The 14,928-nt window shown below is 41.7% G+C and overlaps 1 protein-coding gene across 4 annotated transcripts in view; it reads right to left on the minus strand.

The window, feature by feature from the left end:
* Positions 1-325: 325 nt before the first annotated feature.
* The window catches only part of serpinh2 (serine (or cysteine) peptidase inhibitor, clade H, member 2), a 31,388-nt gene continuing 16,785 nt past the window's right edge, over positions 326-14,928 (minus strand). For 2 of the 4 annotated variants that reach the window (XM_084109682.1, XM_084109683.1), the window contains exon 5: positions 4,370-4,768. In XM_084109682.1, coding sequence (XP_083965808.1) covers positions 4,463-4,768 — 306 coding nt within the window. In that variant the 3' untranslated portion in view covers positions 4,370-4,462. Of the gene's footprint in view, positions 896-1,240; positions 1,362-4,369; positions 4,769-14,928 lie in introns of those variants that run through there. The other 2 variants (XR_014605473.1, XM_084109684.1) reach the window with 2 other exon arrangements.

Raw genomic sequence — 14,928 nt, forward strand, 5'->3', positions numbered from 1 at the left:
TGTTTATGTGCGGTATTGGCTGAGAGGATGAAAAATCCGTCGTGCCACCGAACATCCCACTTTTTCCAGTGGCCCTTAATTAGCGTCCACGCTTAAAAGGCCTGACGGTTCCAATATAACAGCTAGTTTTAATATTCGTGGACCAGTCGCTCATGTAATTATTGGACAGGGGTTGGATAAGGATACAGTACTTTGGCCATTTTTATAACATAGTTATTCTGTTTTCGTTTTATGTTTCTTTTAGCGGTTTCCACTCAGGAGAATTTAAATGAATAAAGCACTGCGTAAAATGGAAGCTGATTAATACGCTCATTGAGACATTAAAAGCCTTATAGCCTTGTAAACCCGCCTTGCAAACAGCTTTATTGGCTTAAGATATTACATTTTATCTTGCTTGGGTTATTTATGTATTTATTTAATTTTTGGGTGCACTCAGTATATTGAATGCAGCACTATAACCCGAAGCCATATTACAAGCACTACTTTACAATACAGACATTTTTCCCCAGTCATGCACAGCTTTCTACCATAGTAGTTGCAATAAAAAGTCAACAAATACTAAGTCCTGTGTTGTAAAATCAACATGTAAATTCTTAATTTATGGCATGATTTGTCACAGCGTTTAACTGGCATGAAGTGGTACGGCCGTGGCCTCCATTGATTGGGGCAGGCATTAAAAGATTAAAAGGTTTATCATCTGTCTTGCGTTGTTGACGGCAGTCTCGAGTCATTAGCGCCATTAGCATTAAGCCTATCCCATCAATAATAGCCCGGGTGAGTGATCTGGCTCCCTGAGAGAGTGATCCCGGGGCGGGGGGTGGCGCTGCCAGCTTAGCCTGTGCTCTTCTGGAGTCCCTGATCTGCTCGGGTAAGTTCGTCCGGGAAGATGAGTCAGCTACACTGGGAGAAATTAAGAAAGAGATGAGACAGAGAAAACAGCAACCTTCTTGTTTCAGAGACTCAGTATCTAGTGATGTATATTTGTATCTTGAAATAAGCAGTTGGTCTTATTGCCCAGCCCTAAAATCGTTTTATATGTTTTTTACTTAAAAACACTCTGTTAGACATAGAAGAGTTTGCATGTCATTTTGCGTTGCAGTGTAAGAGTCTGTGGTGTGTCTTTTCCAGTATCTCAGCATCAGCATGTGTTCACTCGGCTGTCACCATGGTGGGTTTCCTTACAGTTACAGTGGGGAATGAGTTGTGTCAGTGTGTCGATATGAGTGTAGTTGACACCCACCACACTGGCTCCAGAGCTTCCCACTGACGATCTCATCGCAGTGCACGTCTATCACTGTGAGTGTTGCTGTCAGTCAGTGTCTCTGCAGTGAATGGCTCGCAGACACAGGAACGCATGCACTCTACAAGGGCACAAACTGACACTTCAAACAGGGTATTTTAAATCTAACTACATCATTATGCCCACACAGAATCTGCAAACAGGATTTTGGACCAGTGAGATTTTACTAGGTAGGGCTAATAGTGTGACAGTGCAGAAAAAAACAGAGACTGCTCTATGTTCGCTATGTTCGCATTCACAATACTCAGAAAGTACCCGGATGGCCTACTACTTCTGGCGAGATTCTGAAGTGTGCATTCGATGGACACTTTACTATCCCATGAGGCCACAGGAGAGGATTTGTGAATGGCAGTGAAGCGACGCACATACGCAGCGTCGCTTTTAATAGGGCCCCTATTATGGATTTTTGAAAATGACCTTTCATGTAGTGTGTAACATAGCTCTAAGTGAATGAAAACACCCTGCAAAGTTTTAAATCTGAAAGTGCACCGTATATAAAGTTATTGTCTTGCAAAAGTAAGAGTCGACTCTGAGTCAATGAAATTTAACGTTTTTCAAATGGGTCATAAGCCGTTTCGTTGTGACGTCAAGACGAAACATTAGCATATTGCCCGCCCACTGCCCGCGCAGACACCTGGATACTGGACAGCATCATGTCGAGAAGTAGCCTGACTACGTCAGACTTCCTACTTCCGCTCAATTTCATTTCGCTTCTGTATTCAGTCTGAGAAAGCATAATAGCTTTCCGTTTTCCTCCGGCCTGAAAACAGCCGGCCAATCAACGAACAGAGGGCGGGCTGAGAGCCGTGACGTAGATGCTGATTGTACCGTGGATGCGTAGATTTACTTCACATAATCTGCAAAAGTCGTTCACAGCCATGTTCACTCCGGTATTTCGCTCGATGGTTTTGTTTTCGCATCATACATGTGTTTACAGTGGAAGTTAGATGCGGCTGAGCATGCGCATAACACACACCATAACCAAACGTTATGTGATTGGCTTACGGGTAACCAATGATTTTAAACTTCCGACAAGCGCCCCCCCGCGAGAAAGAAAACGCTTTTCAATTATGATATGCCAGACTCTGTCTACGAAGCAAAGCGAAGTAGCAGAGTTTGGTATTACCAGGCTAGTCGAGAAGACGCTGTGCTCTACAATGTGAAGGTAAAGCCAGTTTTTTTTCACTGCCCAAGGACGAACATGTGAAGAATCAGTGGTTAAAGTTCATCTTTACCACGATATCACAGCAGTATAATCCTAAACTTTTGCTGTGTTCCCTTTATTTTAACGACGACTGCTTCTCAAATCTCAGAGTTCAATGCAGGATTCACACACCGCTTGCTCTTGAAAGATGGTGTTCAAAATATTTAGTTTTGAGTTTTATATTGTGTAGGTCTCCTGCTAACTGGTTAACTCAGGTTATTACTGTCTTACTGAAATACTTCTGCTAATTAGTTGTGGGCCGCTATTACCTAAAACTGTGTCTATTAATGCAGATTGTCTGTCGTTCTCACTACTTTGAGGAAAGATTAAGCATGGAGCAAGATTTGTTTTACCAATGTTTATGTTACATCAGTCATTCACGCTAGAGCTCGGCTAATGTATGCACTGTTATTGATACAGTTTCCACGTGTTCACCGCAATAAATTAGAAAAGTACTCTGTAAATAAATTAGTACAAGTAAAATAATCGGTTTGTTGATGGACATTCACTTGTTAATGATGATGGTGAGGAATTACAGTTGCAACATCTCATAATGTACCTCAAACTAATAAGCGTTTCACTGAGAAACGTCCTGCTCGAGTCGTCCTTGCGATGGAGGTTCGGGTTGAATAACTAGTTCTTCCATCATCGGACTTGCGCTCGGATTGATATGGTAAAATCAACGTCATTGTTTGTTACTGTGTTTAGTTTGCGGTGTAGGAAGCCTCAGGACAAGCAGAGCTGACGTTGTTTTGGCAATGGGTGTTTTTTTCCCCGACACGAGGTGTCTGGCCAATCAGAGCAGAGTATCTCTGGGATTTAGAGAGATTGATTCATCTGACGAGTCGTTTGAGAATCAATGAAAATGTGGTGATGTGCAAATGTATATTACAAGGAAATTAAACTGTTTTTTTTTTTTTACCTTTGATGCATGTAAACCTGTTGTAGGAGACTACACAACAACATTAGGAAACTTTAAAATAGCATAATAGGGGCACTTTAAATTTAATTTAATTCCATTCAATTTGACCAAAACCGAAATCAAACATCATTGTTGAGAGACACACACAAAATAGGCTAGAAGATACTTTGTTTATAGTTGATTTTTCACAATCAAGTCTGTCTTTTTGTTGTTTGAGAGCTTGAATAATTCCTTGACTACATATAGAAAAAAACTGCATAATAATAAATGCATTTTTCAAACATTCAGTTTGTGCAATTGCACTGTTTGTTTTTATATACCAAGCTGCAAACTAGGGATGCGTGGTATTTTGACCGATGCTGATAATTATTTTAATACTATAGCTGATAACTGATAAACAAAAGATATTTCAGATCAAAACAAATGTATGCAAAAATTTTTAATTAAACATACAAAAAAATATATATATTTTAGGCAATTACTAATAATTAAAAGTATAGTTTCGTTCTGATTAAAAATATAAATATATTCAACAGTATTATAAAATTAAAGTATAAGTGAATGCTAGATGAAAGCAAGGGTTAAAAAAAATATACACAAATCCATATGCACAATTAAAATCCAGATTTTGATCAATTTAAAATCTCTTGCCCCTCTTTTAACAGATCTGTGACTCCTTGACACATAATGGCAGCTGAAAGCTTTCTCAAATAAGCCCAAATATTTAATAAGCAAAACTACAAGTTGAAGAGATGCATAGAACTTGTATAAAAGACTTTCAAATTCTTTAGAAACCCAAGGTATAATTCTGTGGGCGCAGATTCTGTGCTCTCATACACATCAGTTTAATTACAACCTATTCTAAGCTCTTTCATATCTGTAAAACAAGTCAAATGTAACACGTCAGCACATAACACAAGAACAACAGATGAAAGACAGCGGATTTGCAGTGGATAAGTGGGTCAGTTTATTGTCAATACCTGTAGGTCAGCCATTTTGGCTCTTCAGCAGTGGCAGAAGGTGAAGTATTTTGGCTCTACAGCTCGTCGTGAATTGCAGGGCTGTCAGTGTGGTCCAGAGCACCTATCATGAGCAATGCACCAGTGCTGTTGTCCCTGACTAGTATAATGAAGGAATGATCCGCATAGAAGGTTTTTGGCTTCTCCACGTCCTCATCCTCATGCATACCGTCGATGCTGCCAGATTCAGGGGCCAGTTCAAGGGATGTCCAGTGCAGCACGGCTCCCAAGTGCAGCTTCCCCCGTCCCATGCTTGATGCGGTGGAGAAATCAGCTGACGTCTCGTTCCACGCGTCTACCAAACCCAATGTGGCCAGCTGCTTCTGAGTGAGAGTAACAGGAAAAAGAGAGAAGTTTGGGGGAAAAAAGTGCAAGAAACAGAGAGAATTTAATGTAATTGTATTCTAAACAAGCAGCAACCTTCCTGTCTCTCTCTTGAAACCAACACATAAGTGACTTATACTGCAATTCATCGACTGGCCGCTAGAGACAGGCTCCAAAAGAGAGTCAATCCCATAGAACCCCATGTTAAAATGCCCAACTTTACAGCAGAAAAAAATATGTTTACAGCCTGGTGCAAAAAGTGGTTTTGGTCTATATAGCTAATTTTGTCCTTCATGACAAGGGGGTTAATTTTTTTTTATAACTCATCCATTTAAATTATATTAAGCCTTAAAGTTCTGCATAATTAAAGGCGTGGCCACTTGAGTGACAGGTGGATCGTGGCTGCTGTCACTACTAGCTGTTTGTCTGCTGTCTGTTAGCGTCATGTCACCTCAGCTAATCCCGCCTCTTTGCCCATTTTCGTTTATCCGGGAGTGACGCGCTACCAAGATGGCGACGGCCGGCTCCGCCCACTTGGGGCTTCAAAAATGCTCTTCAGAAACCTACGGGTGACGTCACGGACACTACGTCCATATTTTTTACAGTCTATGATTCTAAATGATCAGATTCAGAAGGCAGGTGAACACTAGACCCCAAAAGCCACGCTCCAAATGATTAAGATGATGTGAATCAATTATGCAGACTATAAATAAAAGCACAAATATGGGCCAATAGAGACCTTGAAAAATTAAACATTCATGGCCCTTTATGCCTCCCAATGGTAGAAATAAAAAGAAAAAAACACAGCGGTCTTCTTCAGACAGGTAGAAAGGATAAATGAAAGCAAAACATAAAGAGTGTCACTGTAAATCAATAATGTTTCAAAAATCTGGTTGTTTCCCCTCTTCATTGCCTCCCCTTTATTTTAAAGGCATGACAGATGCCCTTGTTGGCAGTGCGGGCGGTACAAAGCATGCGACAGGAGCTGAAGACGGTGGCCGAGGGAGAGCTGCTTATGAATAATTTAAAAAAGATCTCTCTGACCTCGGCCTGCTTTTGTTTTCCTTTCAGATATGAATTTGGCAGAAAGATGCTCGCTGACAGGTAGTTTATATTCCCCCTGGATGAGATCCTGGATAAACGACAGTTACCCGCATTGGGAGAGAGAGAGAGAGGCTGTGAGAGAGATGGTGGAATGAGGAAGAGGAGATAATAAGTGAACTGCTGTGGGAAGATTGAGAGACACCCAACTTGTTTGTGAAAGCTGAGAGCGAATGGCAAGTGCTTTAACTGAATGATTAAGCACTCTCGCCTAAATTACTATTGTAATTAAAGCAGAGCGCATGCATACTCTATCTTGTTGCAAAAATGATGTGAGCTCAAGGCATGGCAATGGCTGGGTTGGTGTGCTAGTTAGGTTTGCACTACATTCAGAATTAAAGAAAAGGTTCCATGAATCAATTGTAATTGTATTTTAACTGTCCCCACCTGACAGAAAGCGGAATTGGATTTTGAATCGGAATGACAGAATGGCAATTCTAATAAAGTCAACACATTTGTACATTCTGGGAAAAGAAGTGTCCTTCTACCCTGGTCTGCAAAAGGTAATTTCTTAAATATGATGAAATATAAATACTTCAGTAGATCTATTTATAGGCCTATAAAGCCATAAAACTATTCAAACAAGGCTTTGACAACTTTGCTTTCCTAGTCAAAAATTACAATTTCTTAGATTTTACTTCCTTAGATTTTACAGTCAACCTCGAATTGCAATCAAAGAGTGTATACAAAATGGTTCACTCATATTACAACAAATGGAAGAAAGTGCAACGTGCAATATGGTGGGAAAAGGGGACATTCACACACAACGCGTTTTTGTATTACATTGTTGCTTTTCCATTGTTTTTCTATGTAAACATGCACTAGACAGATGTCTTATGCCTGGTACACAATGTACGATTTTGGGCTGACCCAATCGTGGCTCCTTAACGGTGCTTCTATGTCGAACAGTGAGAGAGGTTCAAAGACGGCCGCTGTCACGGTCTTGCGACCAAAGATAGCCTACGATAATTTTCTGTCAGTAATTTAGCATGATCGTCTCACCGTGTGTTTGCTTGCTACGACTTACGTCTACTGACTAGCCAATAAAAATGCAACATGAAATGTCGTATTGATCAACGCGACATGCACTAAAACTATTTACCTCAAGCTCCATTTGCAAAATTTTCATGCTAAGTTGGCCTCTTTTCCCTAGACATGACCACGTCCATATTCTCCTCTTTTGCTTCCTCCTCTTTTTTCAGCGCACATAAAAACCACAATTGCCAAAGTGCAATTCATCTTGCTCTATTTGTTCACCACTAGCGCATGCTGATGATGACGTTTTATTCTTCTATACTAACTTGCGTCGTAGCCTACGATTCAATAGGTGTCATCATCATCATCATCATACAGTCTACATACATGTCGTAACCAAGTTTATTAGATCCATGTCGTACACTATGATCTATAATGATCTTACAGGATTGCAGAAATCGCACAGTCTGTAGCAGGCATTAGACGTGCTCACGTATTGTGTCTTTTAAAAAAACAACGTCTTGAAACCATCTGTTCTTTTTCCCCATTCCAATGGACCAACTTGAAATATGTGCTTTTTTATGCTATTTGAGCATAATAAGCTACATTTATGGGACCGTTTGTGTCAAGGTTTTATTGCTTATGTGAAACATGTTATTTAAATGTGAGTTTGGCACAAGTTTTTGAGATTTTGCTATTTCCCCATTCAAGCACTGTAGACAGGAGTTGGTTTTACATGCCTGAAATAGCTGCCCGGAGGCGTTCCAAATATGGCCACCGAATGAACTGACTTTTCTCCGAAGGGGACTTTGAAGTATCTTTGCATCCCGTTCGCTACTTCAATTCCAATTCTGCAATTAAAATGTATTCTCAATTCAATTCTGAATGGGCACACAGCCCTGGTGCTGGCACAGAGGTAGTTAAAGGGGAGATGGAAAACGAGAGAAAGATGGACGGAGAGGTTGATAATGAGGGAGAGAGGTGGGGGAGGCTGTCACCTCACTAACACAGTTCGACCCTCTGCGGTTTTCTCTCTCTCTCTCTCTCTCTCTCTCTCTCTCAACAGTCTCGGCACACACCTCCACTAATGCACTTCTATTGTCCTCATCCATTATTCTCCTTCTCCTACCTCTTTCCTCCATCACTTCATCACTGCCTGATCCTGTCGACGGCTCAGCCACCTCTGTGGCATCCTCATTCCTCATCTGACCATCCGCCGCTTGTTTAATTCCTCTCTCGCCTGCTCTCACGCGCTCCCTGTCTTTTTCCCGCTCTGATCCGAATGTCCAGGCTTGTATCTAAGCATGTATTTATGTTCCCGAGAGTGACAGTCTTTCCTCTCTGTCTCCTGAGGCTTTCTCGCCCTCTCTCACGGCTGTATGTCCTTGCTATACAGGCTGACACTGCATCGGGTGCATTTACTTCCCTTTAATTAATTCTCTGTGTGGCTCAAAGGGTTTTTCCTTGCATCTCCCCAGCTTTCCCGATGTAACTTTGATGTTTTCCGGCACTATAGATGCACATCCGTTCCTGGGCCGCATAGCCTTGACCTGAAGCAGCTTGTTGCTTCTGCGGTGACATGGCACCGCGTGTTACTACGACAGTCCTGTCTCCGGCAATTACAGTCACATGCAACATTAGCAGGCATCTCCCAGCCTGCATTGTGACAGCCTCTATAAATAGCATGCCTGTTTCCTTGTCTCTCGTTCTCCTTGGGATGGCGGCACCTCTCGGGATGTGCGGATATGCTGAGGTCACTTCATTTTTAAAAACAATCAGTGTTTAAATATTCAGTACGGGCCGTCGTTGTGCAAGGGTTCATTCAAGAAACCCTCCCGGGGTCGGCGGTCGAAAAAAATGCTAATTTCGCATATTAACTGAGTCCAGATCTCCAAGATGACACACAGCTTAGCTTTGAGTCATTTGAAGCTAGTGAAGCTTGGCCTCACTCCTACAAAATCCAACGCAGCTGAAAGGATGCCCTGGAGGAGGAACAGGTAAACCCTCCCTGAGTGCACTGAGCCCCCAAATGAATTAATGACACGTTTACGGAGAGGAGACGTGCCCAGCAGGCAGTGGGATTGAGTGATGGCTCTGCAGATGAGTACAGTAGTTTTTGCCCTGGAAACAGATGAAAGGAGGCTAATAAATAACATGTAGTAATGTGGCACACAGACTCCCAACTAATGCAGTAAATGTGATGGGCAGATGGAGGAAAAAGAGAGAGAGAGAGATGGAGCGAGGAGGAGGGCTGTGTAAACATGGTTCAGCTCTAATGCTGCTCATTGGGTGGAAATGGAGCGTCTCTATTTTCTTCTCTTCTCACTCTCTCTTCCTGTCTGTTGCAGCCCATCCTTATTCTCCATCCTTTTTTTTTTTTTTTAGCAAACTGCAGCATTATGCCGTAGCATAATTCAAGCGCCTACATCAATAAACACAACTATAAAAACATACAGCTTATGAATAACGCACAAGAATCAGCCCTGGAGTCGGCTCCATATTGTATTTTCTATACAACATGATGATGTATGGGAACTTGAGGGGTGGAGATGGCTTCACCAGTGGCACACTGAGCCTTCAGTTTTATTCAGCCTCGCAGCATCAAGGCAGTCAGTTTCAGAATACGTCTTGGGCATTATTCAATGGCAGAGTTCTTTATCACTATCTTAGGTCTAATTTACATTCTCCATCTCTCTCCTCTTCACTTTCTGCCCCTACATGCTCAATACTCTTCTTTTTGTTTATCCTTTACATCACATTCTGCCACAAAGAACGTCACGTCGTTTATCAGCTTCCTGGAAAATCACAAGAAATTAGAGTGAAATACAAACCTGCTGGTGCAAAACAGCTGTGTTCACACATGAAATGCATATATTAAATTACAAATGGTTGGGAAAACAAGAACAGATTCTTGTTCCAAATTGGTTAAAAAAATTATAATTTGGAGCAACTGATTTTCAAAACATTTTCCGTATAAAATACTAAACCCTCAATACATCAATATTTTCTGCGCTACTACTCAGGGGAACCACTGAGCCTCAACTAAAATCAACAGTGTGGTGCAAGCCAATTTCCAAATGAATGACTCTTATGAGCAGGTTGTATAGTGAATCAAAAAACACTTATGAATCAGTCAAAGCAGTTGCAAAAACCCCTCCCCTAGGGGGAGCCTCCCACTTTAGATAAAAGAGGCATAATGCCAAGGTGAGTCTGCTAACAGATATTGCTGTAATAAGAGAAAACCCACAATTTTGCAGGACTAAAATATTGATTTCTGTGGTATTCTGCAAACAGATAGTTCACCATAAAAAATTAAAATTCTGAATTACTGTATTCACCCACATGTCGTTTCAAACCCATAAGGCTTTGCGTTTATCTTCAAAACACAAATTAAGTTATTTAAATGAAATCTGAGAGATGTTTATTTTGATGTGCTTGATGTATGATGTATGTGCAGATGTAAATCTATTTGCCATCTGAAAAAGCGATCATGTCTCTTCAGAAGTCTTGGCAAACCACTAGATTCATATGGATATCTTTATGAACTTTTTTTTTTGGTGCAATAGACTTTCAATGGAGGTTTCATTAAAAATATATAAATTTGTGTTTCAAAGATGAAGGGCCCTATTTTAACGATCTGAAACGCAAGTATCAAACGTGAAACGCAAGCAACTTTGTGGGCGGATCTCGGGCGCTGTTGCTATTATACTGGCGTGATAAATGACTCTTGCGCCCGACGCAAATCTAAAATGGGTTGGTCTGAAGTAAGTAGCTTCATTACTCATAGGTGTGGTTTGGGCGTAACGTGCAATAAACCAATCAGAGCGACACCTCACATTCCCTTTAAAAGCAGGCACGCTTGTTCCATGGCGGCTTGCTATTATAATGGCGAAATGTCTTGCCACTATAGGTCAAACAGGTTTGATCCTTCATTACTACAATTAGCCTGAATAATTTGGGTAAATGTATAAGCTAGATTTATGCCTATTTTTTCACATCTTCATGGACACCACAATGATTTCCCTTGTGTGGTAATATTTTTCCTTGTAATTATGTATGGTTTGCAAAAATGTCAACTGCTGTGTCTGTGTAAATGAGAGAAGCAAAGTGTATGCGCGTTGTGCAAACGCTACATTATGGCCAAGTATGTGCCCTTAAAATATAATCTGAATAACACGCCACTGACTTTAGACTAGGTTTTTCCTGGTCTATGGCGGAATTGTTTTCTGAAACTGCAAAATAGCACCAGGGAACATTTGCGCCGGAACACACCTCCTCTTTTCGCTGAGCGCAAGTTCATTCCCTAATTCACCGATGTGCGTCTGTGGAGGGAAAAGTCCGCTGTGCGTCGGGTGCAAAATAGGAATGATACATCGGTGTACAAAGTCAATTGCGCTGGGTGAAAGATAGGGCCCGGAATGTTTAAATGGGTTTGGAATGACATGAGGATGAGTAATTGACAATTTCATTTTGAGGTGAATTATAGATTGATTCGATAACGCCATATCATTTTATACAAATAATGAATTAAATTAAATTAAATGAATGAATGAACATGAATATTTTTTATTTAATATAAGCCAATAGTTAGGGCCAATTATTAGACTTCATTTATGCCACTTTTGTGCCTCATTACAAAGTCTTTTAAAATAAAACCAATTTTTTGTTTGTGACATCTGAAATAATCTCATCAATTGATAACAGGCTCATGATAATCGTATAAAAAGAACTGTCTCTCTTTATTTCCAAATATCCCTTCCTAAGAAGTACTAAAACATTCATTTATGGAATTAATAGAATACATTTTCATTGCTGCCAAGAATTATTCATGACAAATAATGATAGAAATTCATTTGCTATTGGCAAGCGTCACAAAAGAACTTTACAACAAGGCCATTCGACCTCAATATACTATAGAGTCTTACACATAATAAAAAGGATATGTCAATATTTGTATGAGATTATAAATTAGCATTTTACACTGCTCTCTAAAACACTTGTCTAAACACAACAGGCTTTTCCCAAGTCCTGGCATACACACCACATCCACTTCATGACCTCATCAATGAGTGTGTGTATGTTAGCTTGACTCCCTCTGTCTCTCTGGCACACACACAGAACTGTGCAATCCAATTACGGCCACACTGGCATCCACAGGCCTTGGCACGGTAAGTGTGTGTGTGAGTGTTTTCTGTGTATCCCTGCGTCAGACTCTTAAGGTCAGTGTGTCTGGCTGTGTGTGTTTGCCAGGCATCAGGCAGACGGTGACCCCTCGACCCCTCGTGCTCGTTATGGAGTCCAGACTCAATCTCTTGTTAGCCGCTATCGCCTGGCACTAACCGCTCCTGAGCTCTGGCCTCGCTGCCTCAGCACCAGAGCGGATATTTTTATCCGGCTCATCCACTCTGCCCTTTCCCCGTCTCTTTCTCTCTCCAGCACTCAACCCTATTCCACCTCCCTCACAACCACTCACCTCTCCAGCTGCACGTCAGTCCAATTTGGGTCATCCTGCCCCGAGCCGGGCGCTCCGTAGCCACGCAGCACGGCTACATTAGTGCATACGCAAGCGCACGGATTGGAAATCAGGATAATAGCAGCTCCTCCTGAGACCGTAGACGTCCACGCCGAACCCTAGAGCGACTTCAGAGCGACAGAGCGTTTGGCGGCCATGTTGGAGGCTGAAGCTCTGAGGCGAGATGATAGATAAAAAGTGGAAAACGCTTTTTACGCTCGAGATGGAGGCTGTGTTTGCTCACTTTCGACCCGATCGGAGAGGGAGAGGGAAGCAACACTCAGCACGCATCTTCTGTCACTGCCCATATAAAAGTAGAGGAATCAAGTGTCTCTGACCTAGTGTGATATTTCCTCAGATACTACAAGAGAGAGAGCGTGTGTGTGGCAGAATAAAGAAAAAGCCAGACAAGAGCATGAAAGTGCAGAGAAAGACAGAGAGCTGAATGATGTGGCGAGTGAGGGAGCAGCAGGAGAGCTTGTCAGAGAAGTAATACAGCTCCATTCATGTCATGACTTTTCGGCCTCTTTCCGCACGCTGGGGCATCACTTACTGTATGTGAACACAGCAAGTTTAAAAAAATGGAGTCATGTCTGGGCTGTCGGTGGGTTTCTTTTAAAGCAAGCTTCTAGGTCTCTCTTGGGCATCCTTACCGCTCATTTTAATGTCAAAATCTTGTTCTTCCGAGCAGGGCTGAGTGCACGGACATGGCATGTGGCCGCTTATATTTCTCACCCAGCATTACAAAACTTTAACAAAACGCTGTTCCTCACTACAGCGACCGTTCTCTTCTCTGTGCTCCCTGGGAAGAGTTGTGCCCCGTTTGACCTGTCTAGTTTAACAACTGTCAATTTTGTTGTACCTTTTTTCTACTCTCTCTCTGTCTCTTTTAACCTCTACTTTTCTAAATTCCTACCCTTTTCTGCCACTGGACTCCTCTTGACACATTTGTCCTGGCATCTGCTGTCTACTATGAGGATAGAGCCAACCTTGTGGTTTAGAGAGTAGGTAATCTGCCTGCAGCATTACCCTGGGACAGTGACCCTATACAGCAGGGGTTTTCAAAATGGACTCTGGGGACCTTTGGGGACCACAAGGATGTGCAAGGGGGTTAGCAAAGAGATTTTTTTTAATATTTTTTATAAAATGTAATTTTTGGGCTGTCAAAGTTAACTATGAGATATCAATGAAATATGTTTAACTTAAAGGGATTTATTCAGGGAAATTCAGAATAAGGGAAATTCTGTCATTAATTACCCTCATGTCGTTCCAAAACCCAAAAGACTTTCGTTCATCTTCAGAAAAAATAAAGATATTTTTGATGAAATCTGCGAGCTTTCTGTCCCTCCATTGACAGCTACGCAACTGACACTTTGACGCTTAAAAAAGTTCATAAAGAGATCGTAAAACTAATCAATGTGGATTGAGCGGTTTAGTCCAAATTTTCTGAAGAGACTAGATCGCTTTATATGATGAACAGATTGAATTTAGGCTTTTATTCACATATAAACATTAATCAACTCACACATCAGTCATGGAAAACGGAAGCTCGTAATGTTCACTTGACGTGAGAGAACCAATGGGAACCAATTGATTGGGAGAGAACCAATTGGTTCATTCTCGTGTTACGCATCACGTTTGAGTTTCAACAAGAACCAATGAGGTTCATTCTCGTGTTACGCATCACGTTTGAGCTTCAACAAGAACCAATGAGGTTCATTCTCGTGTTACGCATCACGTTTGAGCTTCAACAAGAACCAATGAGGTTCATTCTCGTGTTACGCATCACGTTTGAGCTTCAACAAGAACCAATGAGGTTCATTCTCGTGTTACGCATCACGTTTGAGCTTCAGCAAGAACCAATGAGGTTCATTCTCGTGTTACGCATCACGTTTGAGCTTCAACAAGAACCAATGAGGTTCATTCTCGTGTTACGCATCACGTTTGAGCTTCAGCAAGAACCAATGAGGTTCATTCTCGTGTGTCAAGTATGTTCGATTGAGCTTCTGTTTATGTTCGAGGACAGAAAAAAGTGAAAGAAATGAAGACTGCAGAAAGAGGTGCAAGTGAATATGAAGAAGGTAAAAAGAGAAAAGAAAGCGTGTGAGAGAAGAAAAGGGCCGAGACAGAAGATGAGCTGCAGGGGCTCTGACCAGCTAGAAATGAGAAAGAATGAGAGGGCAGACACAAAGATTGAGGTGGTGCATGAAGTGATGAATAAAGAAAGAGAGACGAAGGATGAGTGGGAGGAACCAGTGGACTCCGGGCAAGAGATAGATGTGCTGAGGTCAGACACTGAGAGAGGGAGGACGGAGAGGTAGCTGGAAAAAGAAAAAAAAAAGAAGAAGAAGAACGGGCAGGGAGACAGGAAAGAGGCGAGGGAGGAGAGAGGAGGAGAGCCAGCAGATGTCACAAAATCATTCATCAAGCTCCAAAACACTTCACCTCCACAATTCACAAGAAGAGAACTATGAAGGCGTACTTGACATATCCACCCACCACAAGAAACCAAAGAATCCAATGTGCTTACCACACGAGCCAATCGTACCAGACACGGATTCATCTACTGAA

Source organism: Abramis brama (genome assembly GCF_963993115.1).
Source record: "Abramis brama genome assembly, chromosome: 3".
NCBI classification, from domain to species: Eukaryota; Metazoa; Chordata; class Actinopteri; order Cypriniformes; family Leuciscidae; genus Abramis; species Abramis brama.